Source organism: Ursus americanus, chromosome X (genome assembly GCF_024610735.1).
Source record: "Ursus americanus isolate L20-20 chromosome X, mUrsAme1.1.p, whole genome shotgun sequence".
NCBI lineage: Eukaryota > Metazoa > Chordata > Mammalia > Carnivora > Ursidae > Ursus > Ursus americanus.
This window is the reverse complement of record NC_142164.1, coordinates 95,245,214-95,258,844: the sequence shown is the minus strand read 5'-3', so window position 1 is coordinate 95,258,844 and position 13,631 is coordinate 95,245,214. Positions and strand designations below refer to the sequence as shown.

The 13,631-nt window shown below is 35.8% G+C and overlaps 1 protein-coding gene across 10 annotated transcripts in view; it reads right to left on the bottom strand.

The window, feature by feature from the left end:
• DMD (dystrophin) overlaps window positions 1–13,631 on the bottom strand; it is a 2,097,152-nt gene that overhangs the window by 1,808,158 nt on the left and 275,363 nt on the right. For all 10 annotated transcript variants that reach the window (XM_087859359.1, XM_087859361.1, XM_087859356.1 and 7 more), the window contains exon 2: window positions 1,433–1,494. In XM_087859359.1, the coding sequence (XP_087715485.1) occupies window positions 1,433–1,494 (62 nt within the window). The remainder of the gene's footprint in view (window positions 1–1,432; window positions 1,495–13,631) is intronic.

The following is a 13,631-nucleotide window of genomic DNA, read 5'->3' as shown; positions in this document are numbered from 1 at the left end:
TTTTAATTCAGTAAGTAAATATAAATGAAATTTGCTTAGTTAAAATTCAGTAACTTTACTTCTTGCTAATATATTAAAGACTACCTGGAAAAATTCTGCTATCAAATACCATAAACAATGGATGATACTTGAAAACCTTTTGTAATAGTAATAGGAACACTTTTTATACTGCATCTCCCAGTGGATTGTTTGGATTCATTACCAAAACTTTTATAAAACAAGAAAGACCCATGGAGAGAGTGATCCACATATATTAAGACTGTCAGGCATTGTGGTAGGAATTTTCACATATCTTGACCCTATTAATCCTCACAATCACATGAAATAACCATTATCAGCCATTTTTGCCCCTCTTAAAGCTTGAATATAGGGACCATATTTTATTAGCTTTATATCTCCATTATTGGGAGTTGATTCTTTAGGTAGACACTCAATATATATGTATACATATACAAGATTGTATTAAAATGATTCACAAAAGGGGAAATGAACCACGAGAGACTATGGACTCTGGGAAACAAACTGAGGGTTTTAGAGGGAGGGGGATGGGGGGGATGGGTTAGCCCGGCGATGGGTATTAAGGAGGGCATGTATTACATGGAACACTGGGTGTTATACGCAAACAATGAAGCATGGAACACTACATCAAAAACTAAGGATGTACTGTATGGTCACTAACATAACATAATAAAACAAAACAAAACAAAATGATTCACAAAGCATTTGATTTGCCCAAATTCAGAGTTAATTATATGTAAATCCAAGTCTTTCTAACCTCAAAATGTACATCAACCTCCTTACGTGATACTCTTAATGCTAGTTTTCAAGGTAAGAATATTTTACTCTGTGTTCACACATAATTATCCAGAGTTGTGCTGTCTATGGATTATAAATTAACTTGCATATGTAAAATAAATAAATATTACTAATAGTATGGGTTGATGCCTGCTGAAAAAGAGAATAAACTTCTTATCTTAAATTATTTGACATATGCCCTAAGTGATAGGGGCCAAACAGACCCCAGGCAGTTGTATCAGTTTTTCTTCAACTAATAAAGACTAAGGACAAAAATATTATCACTTTCAGACAGTAAAAATTCCTTCATATCTTCTGCTAATGTGTGACATATACTAGCTACTTGGTAGAAGATTGCAGTTATAATCCTTGGATGACTGATGTAATTAAAGAAACTCACATTATCATTAAGATCCAAAGATACATTTTGTCTAATTAAATAATTTCTCTTTACTATATATTCTGCTGCTTCTTCCTTAATTAAAAGTCAACATAATGTGCCTAAATTTGCACAGCCACAACAGTGACACTACAATAAAAACAATATGGACATTTAAATTTACACAGGTACATAGTTCATTTTGAAAATCAGTCACTTACCTTATATCTTAAAAGAGAAGTAACAAAATATTCTTACCTTAGAAAACTGTGCATTTATCCATTTTGTGAATGTTTTCTTTTGAACATCTTCTCTTTCATCTATAATGTAAAATTTAAAAAAGATTTAAGAGTTTAGAAAGAGCTCTGAATATCATATTTTATAACCAAAATAACTCTCAATTTATTACATATCAATGTTTTTTATATTTCATTGATAATGAAATTAAGAATAAGTGATATTGGTATTGGGCATCCAAACTAAAAATGAGATATCTAAAATAATTGGTACAGTCAAATCTATGCTCATTCAAATATCATATAAAGGCATTATAGAAAAGTAGTCTCATCTGAATAAAGGAAATATTACTTATCCTATGATGAATACTCTAGCATAATCTGAACCTATTATCTGTTATTTTTTCTGAAAAACTGTTCCTTCTGAAAAAGCTTTTCCTCTTACACCCCTCCCATTCCATGTAAAAATGATTTTCCCCTCTTTTGCAATGCCTCCATACCCTAACATGGGCCCCCCCGCATAGCCTCCTCCCCTTACAGGAGAGGTTTCTTGATATCAGGACCGTGGTTTTGCATCCCAGAACCTAGCACTGTCTGCACAAACGAAGAGTTGAGCAAATATTTGATAAACATGCAAATGCTTTAGAGGAGGGGGGAATCTTACAGCTCCAAAATTTTTGGTACCTCTTTTCATCCAAAAGTCAGGAAATTTCAAATCAAAATGCAAATGACACCCTTCATGGATTACATATAAATACTCAAAGGAAACATCTTCAAGGACTTCTTACACCAAGAGATTACGGTGGAAAATTATTAAGAAACAGCTTCACAGAATTCATGCTTCTAAAAATTTTCTTTTTTTTTCAAGTTGGAAATTAGCGTGGAGTTAAATGGGCAGAAAAATAATCTTGATTAACTGAAATCCTTTTTTAAAGCCAAAGCCTACCTTTAAATTACTGTAAATGCAATCATATTAATTAATGTTCAATAAATGAGTGCATATGAGAGAGACTTAAAACGGAGAGGTTTTATATTTTATTTACCCCGGGTCAAAAGAACCCTTATTGAAATGTCCTGACAAAATAACCTCATTTGCTCTCGGATTCTTTTTCAGCAGTAAATCTCGACTGCTTTTCCTGAAAACGGGTGATCCATAGTAAAGAATCATTTTCCCATGACAAATGTAGCCACGTACTAAGAAAATCTGTTTATCGTTAAAGCACATTATTAAGTTGTAAGTGGATACTCTTAAGCGATATGAAATAACAGCACATAAATAATAAACCTAAAACTGTTCTCCTAGATGAGAAAATTTTATTTAGCATCACAAAATACTTTCTTCTTATTTAATTGTGTGAGTCCCACAAACTACACTGCATGTGGCCAAATATCAGCATTCCCATACAGTACAGGATAAATCATAGCTACCATGTGGAAGTTTTTTTCTTTGTTGACAGTGTGAATCAATAAAAATAGATAGTAATAGTTTCTGAAACTAATCTAGCCTTTTGCGAATATACTTCCCTAAATTATACTACTCTTTTGATAATCATAAAATAAATAAACAGAACATTTCAAATGGTCAACTTGTAACCATTTTCCTGGACTTGCTGCAGGAAGACTTGCCAGTACATTTATTTCTCAATGATAGATACACATTTCTTTTTTTTTTTAAAGATTTTATTTATTCATTTGAGACAGATACCAAGAGAAAGAGAGCATGAACAGGGGGAGAGGGAGAGGGAGAAGCAGACTCCCCGCTGAGCAGGGAGCCCAATGCGATGCGGGACTCCATGCCAGGACCCGGAGATCATGACCTGAGCCGCAGGCAGATACTTAATCATCTGAGCCACCCAGATGCCCCTAGATACACATTTTCCTATGTTAATGATATCATTTGCAACTCCACTTATTTTTCCCTACATGTGCACGCAAATCCTGTCAGACATGGGAGAGTAAATGAGTCATCTGGAAGCACACACTTAAAGGTTGTAAAACATGCCCAACCATCTTTACCGAAAGTTGAACAGAAAGACATTTGAAGAGATGTGTTCCACGTATTTTCAGTGAAAAGTAGGTAGTAAAGCAATATTTTTATTGATTTCAATTATATGTACAAAGAGTGATTTTTAGATAGGCCTTGAAGGCAGGAGGGAAATATTGACATTATGTGCAAAATAGTATGTATCTATTGTGTCAACAGCACTGAAGGTGAATTTTGTCACATAAATATCTGCGCTAGGTCTCCTTTTTTACTTCTTTTGCTTTTAATACAAGAAAAATATGCCTTTAATGAATTACGTGCTTCTGTTTTATTTTGCTATATAACATTTGTTTTCTTTAACATGATAAATATTAATAAAACTGGTTTTATTAGTATTATAAAATATATATCATTTATTAGTGTCTTATTGTTCACAGAGCTGTTTCACATGTCTTCTCAATCCATAGCAGTTTGCCGTTTTATCCACTGAAAAAATACAAGCTCAGAAGGAATAAAGCTAATAAGTGACACAGATGAACCTGATATAGATTATTTGAATCAAAGTCCATGGCTTTTCACATTAACCAGTTCACATTATATTTGCATAGGCAATATGGAATGGCATAAGATAATCAAAGTCACAAAAGTTGAACATATTAACACAAATATGAAATAACCATTATTTCGGAGCCTCTTTTAAACAACCCAAGGAATTCCGTGTATGCTATAATCTATGTGAATGACATCTAGGAATTTTATAGTCTACAATCTGCATGCCTACATGGATTTATCCAGATTGGAAAATGGAACCTTCCTTAAGATGTTAGATGATTCATTTGTTAATATTTTAAATAGTAATGTTCCTCTATTTACTAGTTGATATTTAGTGCTCAATTTTTGCCATAGATTAACATTATGGAAAAAATTTTAAAGATAATTAAATTCATTAATATCAAAATTAATTAGTATTAAAAATCACCCCCAAGTTTTGTGTCTACTCATTACAATCCTCATAAACATGTATATTACATAGCCACAATAACATTCTGTGTTTTTAAGCTTATTTCATCATAAATATCATATGGGCTGCCATTTCCCTTTGTTTGCTATTAGAGATTCCACCATAAGGAACAACTTCACGCACCCTCTTTCAGCTTCTGGCATATAATTGTTCCAGAATAAATTATTGGGTCAGCATTAAAAAAACCCAGCTTTTACGGCTTTTACTAAATATTGTCATATTGCTTTCCCAGTGGCCATACCAATTTTTAATGGTACTAGAAAGAATGAGGTTATGCTGTTGATAGTTTTGTTGCTTTCATTTTTAAAGTGATTGCTGCTTTATGAGATATAAGGAGATAGTTGATGCCCATCTTAATTTGAATCTGTTTGATTACTAATGAATTAGGACATGTTTTCAAAATTTATTCTGCATGTTCTTACTTTTGTCAAAATACTTGTTTATACCTCTCCTCATGTATCTATTGAGCACTTGATATTTCACAATTAATTGGAATGAGATTATAAATCACTAGTTCTTAAACATTTCAAGTTGTGGACTCCATTTGATTATCTGATAAAAATAATGATCCTTCTCTCTATAAAAAATGCCGATACAGACATATTTACATACCCTTTCATAGGGTTCACTGACCTCTCTACAGAAGTTTCCTATTACCATTAAATCCAAGTTAAGAATCACTATCCTAAATTAAGCTATTTACCCTTAGTCAGTGAATGAATATATATCCCCAAGTGGTCATATTTCTTTTAATTTTAAATTCATTTTTATTATGCTAAATTTTTATGTATTTATTTATTTTTAAAGATTTTATTTATTTATTTGACAGAGAGAGAGAGAACAAACAGGGGGAGTAGGAGAGGGAGAAGCAGGCTCCCCGCTGAGCAGGGAGCCTGATGGGGGGTTCGATCCCAGGACCCTGCGATCATGACCCCAGTCAAAGGCAGACACCTAACAGACTGAGCTACCCAGGTGCCCCATGTACTTTTATATATTTAAATCTATCCATTTCCATTGTTATTTCTCATATAATTTAAAAGTTGACCCTTTTATTTATTTATTTTTAAAGATTTATCTATTTACTTGAGAGAGAGAGAGCACACGAGGCTGAACGGGGCAGAGAGACAGAGAGAAAAGCAGACTCCCTGCTGAGTGGGGAGCTTGACAGGGCGCTCGATCACAGGACCCGGAGATCGTGACCTGAGCTGACACCAAGAGTCAGACGCTCGATTGACTGAGCCACCTATGTGCCCCTAAAAGTTGATCCTTTTAAACACAATCAGTTACATATCCATAGTTCATCTTAAGTTGATAAACATAAACATACACATATGATAAATTGTCATAGAGCTTATAGAGATTATTTCAATACTTTAATAAAGTGCATGTAATTATAGACACAGTCTATAGTAAGAGATATGAATGTGAAATCAACAACAAAGAGAATGAGAAAAGAATGAAGTGAAATCTGTCTTACTAGGAAATGATTATCCATGTATTCCTGTCTAGTCATTTCAAGAAGTACATACTCTATTATGTTTTCTCTAGGGTTTGTTTATAAGTGATTTTCTTTTACTAATAAAAATATGCCTGAGTATATTAATGTGAGAGGCAACGAACAAAATCTCTGTTAGAAAAATTTACTTGAAAACTATTCCCTGGAGATGTCAAGGAGTGAAGAACTACTACTTCATAAATTGCAAAAAGTGACCAACACTTTCTTTTATTCTCTCTGTGGGGAAAACTCATAAAATTAGCTTTCTACCATGACATAAAAATTGTATTTCATCTTAGAATTAATTAACCCTTTCTAATAAAGTCATTTTTTATCCAATAAATCTGGCGTTTCATATTTTCTAAAATTAGTGCAATGACCTTTTGCCCTGTTAACTTTTACATTCCTGAGACCTTCAGTCCCCTATAAATGTAGGATAATTAAATTGCGATATTCATGATTCCCAAGAGTGAGTTACTACACAAAAATGATGTTGGCAAACTGAGAGAACATTAAATCAGGGGAATTGGCTTCCAGTTCCAGTACAGGACTCATGAGAATGGAGGCCTTAGAATTGCCAGACCTCGGTCTCTTTATCAGTGAAATAAAGATATTAACTACCTTGTAACTCATGGAGCTGTTTTTAAGATGTAATGAAATCATCTGTTTATGTATTAATTTATAGAATAATTATTTACAAAAAAATAATTATTTACGGAATGCTCAGTATCTGTTGGTCATTATAGAGGTTACTGAGAAGGTAAACAGAACTCAGGGTTTTGTTTTGTTTTTTAAGATTTTATTTATTTAGGGGCGCCTGGGTGGCACAGTGGTTAAGTGTCTGCCTTCGGCTCAGGGCGTGATCCTGACGTTATGGGATCGAGCCCCACATCAGGCTCCTCTGCTGTGAGCCTGCTTCTTCCTCTCCCACTCATCCTGTTTGTGTTCCCTCTCTCGCTGGCTGTCTCTATCTCTGTCAAATAAATAAATAAAAAATCTTTAAAAAAAAAGATTTTATTTATTTGACACAGAGAGTGACAGCACGAGAGGGAACACCAGCAGGGGGAGTGGGAGAAGGAGAAGTAGGCTTCCCACTGAGCAGGGAGCCTGATGCGGGGCTGGATCCCAGGACCCTGGGATCATGACCTGAGCTGAAGGCAGATGCTTAACGACTGAGCCACCCAGGCGCCCCCAGAACTCAGTTTTTACCACAGTTCACACCCTTGTGGAATACAGACATATGACAGATAAATATTAAACATTTTATATAAGCAAGGATACATATATTCAAAGGATATTATAGGAGCACAGAGAAAGGGATACGTAGCCATATGGATGTCAGGGAAGACATTTTCTAGAAGGGGATGGCTAAGTTGAGTCTAGTAGGTGGAGCCAAAAAAAGGGAAAGAAAGAAGATGCAAAGGGAAAGATGAATCTTTAGGAGGAGATTGCAGGGCATAAGGAATATAATATAATTGTGTGATCCACTCACAAATGTCATCTAAAAAATGAATAAACAAATAAAAAGTAGAATCAAAACTATATATACAGAGAACAAACTGACGGTTGCCAGAGGGGAGGAGGCTGGGCAAAATGGTGAAGGGGAGTGGGAGATACAGGCCTCCAGTTCCAGAGTGAATAAATCAAAGGAATAAAAAGCAGAGCATGAGGAATACAGTCAATGATAACTGCCATAGTGATGTAATGGGACAGGTGGTAGCTATACTTGTGGTCAACACAGCTTAATGTATAAACTTTTCAAATCACTAAGTTGTGCACCTGAAACTAATGTAACAATGTGTGTCAATTATACTAAAAAAAAAGGCATGCTCTTCATTATGCTTAATTCAGTTTTGCTGCACTCTGAAGTATGAAGGAGGGAGTAGCATGGGATGAAATTATAAAGGAAGTTGGGAGTGAGATCAAGGAGAATCTCCCTGATATGACCCCCTATATGTGATCAGATAAGACAATGTAAGTGGAAGCACTGAAAAACCAAAATAAACAAACAACCCAGTTATATAAACATCACAAATCATCCTCATTGCAACAGAGCAGTTAATCATAATCTGTGCCAGAAAGACATTTTAAAAAAATGACATTTCTTTGAGTGCTAGTTAGTATGTTAACTGAAAATCCTCATCCCGTAAGGGACCCAGAAAATACAAGTTTAGAACGAGAAGGGAATATTAGAGTTGGTAAGAGTTTAGAAATACATATAGTGAAGAAATACAAAGGGATATGAATTTATTTCACTTTAAAGAGAGGACTATTCAGTAATATAGAAGAGCTAGCAGGGTCTCTATTCTTTGTTTCCACCAAAAATGAGAAAAAGGGAAATGAGGAACGTGGAAGATTCATGGTAAACATTAGATAAGGTTATGTGATACTGTGGAACATTATGAAGGAAGGCCCCCAACTCAGCACATAGTTGGAAAATGGATTTACCATGTTATTAATGCTTCAAAATGGCAATGCAAAGTGGAAGACAGTGGAATGGAGATATGGCATGAACAATGCTTTCCATTAAATCTGAGTAATAGCTTTTGATCATAGGATTACAGAATGTGAGGGCCGAAGGTGACATTTGGGGTCATTTCATAATGAGGAGGTCTGAAATAATTAAATCACTGCACAAAGAAGAGAAAAACAGTTAGTGTCAAAGAGGTTTCCTTATTTCCAGCTCACTCTACAATCAATGTAATGCAGTTTTCACTGCTCGTCACCCTACAAAAGTTGTTAATATTATCACCTATATCCTTTCTAATTTCCAAGACAGTGACTGTCTAGATTCCCACTGCGTTCCCAGCACCTAGCACAGAACATCTTACACAATAGCGCTCGGTAAAGGTGTTTTAAGTTAATGAAGACCAGGTCTACTTTTCAGACTTCCTACTTTTTCTTTGCAGATATTAATTCTATTAACCTGTGGTAGAGAGAAAATTGGTCCTCCAAAAAGGTTCATGTCCCAATCCCCAGAGTTTCTGAATAAGTTTTGTTAAAACTCATTTGTTTTACAATAAGTTAAAGTATTTTAAAACTCTTTGTTATGGCAAAGAAAATTAAGGTTGCAGGTGGAATTAGATTTGGTAATCAGGTAATTTTTGATAGGGAGACTATCTTGGGTAATCTGGCTTGGACCAAAGTAATCACAGTGTGCCCTTCAAAGGGGAAGAGGGCAACATTAGAGAGAGCAGCATGACAAGGACTTGGCCCAAATGCTGGTTTTGAAGGTGGAAGAAGAGGGCCATGAGCCCAAGAAAGCGGGCAGCCTCCAAAATGGAGAAGATAGGAGATAGATTCTTCCCTGCAGTCCCCAGAAGGCACACAGCTCTGATGGCCCTGAACTTTAGCCCAGCAAAGTCAATTTCAGACTTGAGACCTGAAGAACTGTTAGATAATGAATAGGTGTTGTTTTAAGTTGCTAAATTTGTGGTAATTGTTATAGCATCAGTGGGAAACTAATACATAACATTTCTTCTTGAAGGCTATTAAGTCCAGTGTCAAATATATACTGACACCTACAGGGGGGTAGGAATACAACTACATAAAAGATAAAGTTCCTACCCTTTTGTCTTTACAGCAGAGTGAGAGAAACAGACACACACAAAACAAATATATAGTGGATACACAGGTAAGTTCTTTGATACGGAAATACAGGGCTTTGTCAAAAGCATATAGAAAGGTACCTAACTTGAAAAAGCCAGTGCTTCCTTGATGAAGTGATATCTTAGCTGAGTTCTGAATGTTAACTAAGAATATAGAAGCAGGAGGGGCACCTGGGTGGCGCAGTCGTTAAGCGTCTGCCTTTGGCTCAGGGCGTGATCCCGGCATTATGGGATCGAGCCCCACATCAGGCTCCTCTGCTAGGAGCCTGCTTCTTCCTCTCCCACTCCCCCTGCTTGTGTTCCCTCTCTTGCTGGCTGTCTCTATCTCTGTCAAATAAATAAATAAGATCTTAAACAAAAAGAATATAGAAGCAGGAAAGGTGAAAAAGAAACCCAGGCAATAAAAAAAGCAGGTACAACTACCAGGATAGGAGAGTAGTATGGTCCACTCAAGGAACAAGAGAAGGTGGAGGAGGAGGACCAAAGTGGCCGAGATGACTTCAGAAAAAAGAGAAGTAATCATTAGCCAAATTAGGAAGAGTCTTAAACTTTAGCCAGAAGGCAGTTAGAAACCAAAGCAGAATTTTAAGTAGGGAAATGGCAATACTGGTTTGTGTTTTTGTTTTTTTTAATTTACTTTATTTTTAAAATGATTTTATTTTTAAGGAATCTCTACACCCAATGTGGGGCTTGAACTCACAACCCTGAGATCAAGAGTTGCATGCTCTACTGACTGAGCCAGGCAGGCACCCCTGGTTTGTGTTTTAACAATGAAATATAATTATGTATTGCATAATATATGATTATAAATCATGGCCTGTGTTGGTGAATTGTAGTGGGACTGGAGAAAGGTAAATGCAGGCAATTACCTTTAATAGGTATTATTGATAAGAACTGGTTTTTAATTATATGTGGAGGTAGGGGATTTGGGAGAGGTACAGCCAATGATACTACTCAAATTGGAGTTTCGAGGTTCCAGGAAGAAGAGTATCTGGATCTGTATATATAATGAGCGTATGGAAAGAATGGGGAAATATTGATTTTGGGGTGTTTTGAGACAAAAAGAAAGATATGTAGAGTAGGCAATTGGATAGAAGAGCCTGAAGTGCAAGAGATTAATCTGAGCTGAAAATAAAGTTTTGGGAGATAGAAGCCAACTGGCATGTAGTAACTGAAGCCCCTGTAGTGAGTGACGCTCCCAGAAAGTATGCACAAGCTTTCTCATCTTCTGAAATATTACTGTCTCCTGGTTCTCCTTCCAACAAAAGGGCTGTCCCCTGATCTGTCCCATTGACTTCTTTCCTATTCACCCTGGAAATACTGGCATTGCCCCAGGGTCCTATCTCTTCTGCATCTCTTCTTGTCATGGTCTACTACATTTATTCTTCCCAAACAAAGTGACTTCTCACCCCACCCCCACCACCACTATATATGGATACTGATGACACCGATACCTAAATCTTTATTTTTCATCTTGATTAACGTCCTGAGTTTCACACTGACAGTGCTGACTCAAGTTAATACCTCTACTTAGATGTCCTGTAGGTACCTTAACAGTATCATTCATCTTCCCAAATAAAGTCACATAATCCTATTCTTCCTGAAAATTAATGGCTACATCATTCACCTAGTAACCAAATAAGTAACTCTTGAGTCATTATTCAAGTCTGAGAAATGCCTGTCCTGAGGTTAAGGCCAGCTTATTTAGAATGGCAAATAAGGGCTTTTATAATTTGACGCCAAATACTTTTCTAAACTTAATATCCATCATGCCTATTGTCACTCACACATATTCCTTACCCCTCTACCCATGTAACTACCAGGTCTACTCCAGCCACACAAGCCAAATGTCTCCATGAATAAGCCACACACTTTTTTACTTTAGTCCTTTGTTCATACAGCCCCAGGAATGTGACTAGAAAACTCTCACTCTTAGGATCAAGTTCAAATGTGAGGATTTTCACAATCACCTGCTATCCGTGGCAAAACTCATCCATCAATTCTTCTGATATACGCATACACATTAGCATTTTTTAAACTGCATCATTACTATGTGGGTGTGTGGGTGTACATATACATACAAATATTTTACTCTCTCCTATAATGGAGCCCACCCAGTACCCCTGTATGTGACCACACTCAGATAGGAGGACTATTATGTCTTTGTAACTCCTGGCACCCAAAATGGTGTATTCAAGCAGAAACAGATACTTAATAAGATTTGGTTGAATAAATCAAACGACTAATCAATACCATAATTAAATCCCAGATCTACTAAGTCCCAGGCCAATGTTTTTTCCCTCGACTTCACCATACTGCTTAAACTGCTCTGTTAATTATAAACCTTCAGCCTTAATCATCATTTCCCAAAATATCCATGGAGCACCCACTCTGTATAAAATCACTTTTCAATATCTTTTCCCAAAATTTGTCATTGGGACTCCAGTATTTATTTTCATCATAAGGAATAAAAGCATAGGATTAGAGAATATTTCTTGCAAAAAAATCTGCCTTGACTTTTCTGGGTAAATTACATTCTGGAGTAAGATGAAATTGCTCTTCACTTCAGCTTTCATGACTGTTGTCGCTCTCAACACCATGTAAAATGCTATGGATGACCTGTTTGGTCCTTTGCCTCCCCTGCAAATGTTGCTTCTTTCTCATATAGGTCAATTGCTTTTTATTGTAGGGAGGTGATGGACCCAGAAAATAATTTGAACAGCTGTGTCAGCTCATACTGGGTAAAATTTCCCTCCCATCCCCTGCCACTTAATCATAGAATTTATGCTATATTAGCATAAATGACCAGAACCTTACATATACTCATAAGAATAATCAATAACACCATATTATGAAAAACACAATGCAAGAACTGTAGAAATATTTTTATGTACAGTTATAGAACTCACCATGAAATAGAGCATAATAACAATGAGGAATGAGGAAGAATATCATACTAAAATGGAAGATAAATCAGAACTCCAAGAGTGTACGAAAAGGTACTAGGTAGCATGACTTGGAAAAGAGAATGCCATTTGGTATATGGTACGAATGGTTCATTCCTGTTCCCTTCAAATTCCATTCTGACACTAAGAATATGTATCAGATACAATTAGGTCAGTGATTAAATAGATCTCTTCCAGCGTCAAGTAGCCTGGGTTCACACCCCAGCTTTACTTCTCACGAGGTCTATGACCTTCGGCAAGTTACTTAATCCCTCCGTGTCTCGTGGTGTCCATCTGCATCATGGGAATGAGAGCCCTGGTACAGAAAGGTTAAGGCTAAATGTGAGAGACTTATGATACATATTAATACTGAAAAATTGAAAGAAAAAATAGAGAAAACTTATAAACCTTTATTCCTAGATGTACCACTACTTCCCGTGGGCCAGCTGTGTAAATTGCATTATCTTGCAAAAGAGACACAATTTCTAGGTGGTAGTTGTAGTAACGATTAGTAAGATTTTAAAATATGATTTATAAATGTGTAGCAAACAGAGTCCTCCTGATTTGAAAGCTAAAGGAAAAATATGAAATGGTATTAGTGTAAATTATATTTCCTCATGTCCAGAAAAATGAAATCTGTGTTTAGCAAGAATTAATGAATGAGAACAATGAATATTTCTGTGGTGCATTATAATTTATAAAGTGATTTCAAATACCTCATCTTGTTTGAACGTGACTATGTGGGTGTAAACTTGTTATGGGTAAAAACAAGTTACTATTAATTAGTAGGCAGGCTCGAAATATGCTTTAGTAGTGTGTCACTACTTATTTTTGTAGGAAAAGATAACTTATTTTTGTAAAAACATAACCCTGGACTAATTATGGCAGAATAAATAATAAGATCCCAAGGTGTCTGATGTGATTTGGAGGTGAAATTAATCACTTGGATACTGGTATAAGCGCTAACCAGATACCTGTTTCCATACCTCAACATAGTCCATTTTACTTTTAAAACATTAAGTTTCTCTACTAGAAAATTAAAAATACATTATCCCATGGTATATATTTACCTATGTTATTGGATTGTAAAATAGTTCTTTTCAAATAAAAAGGAAAGCAATCAGCCAAAGTGCACAACAGCCACTTCCAAATGTGTATATCAATGAGA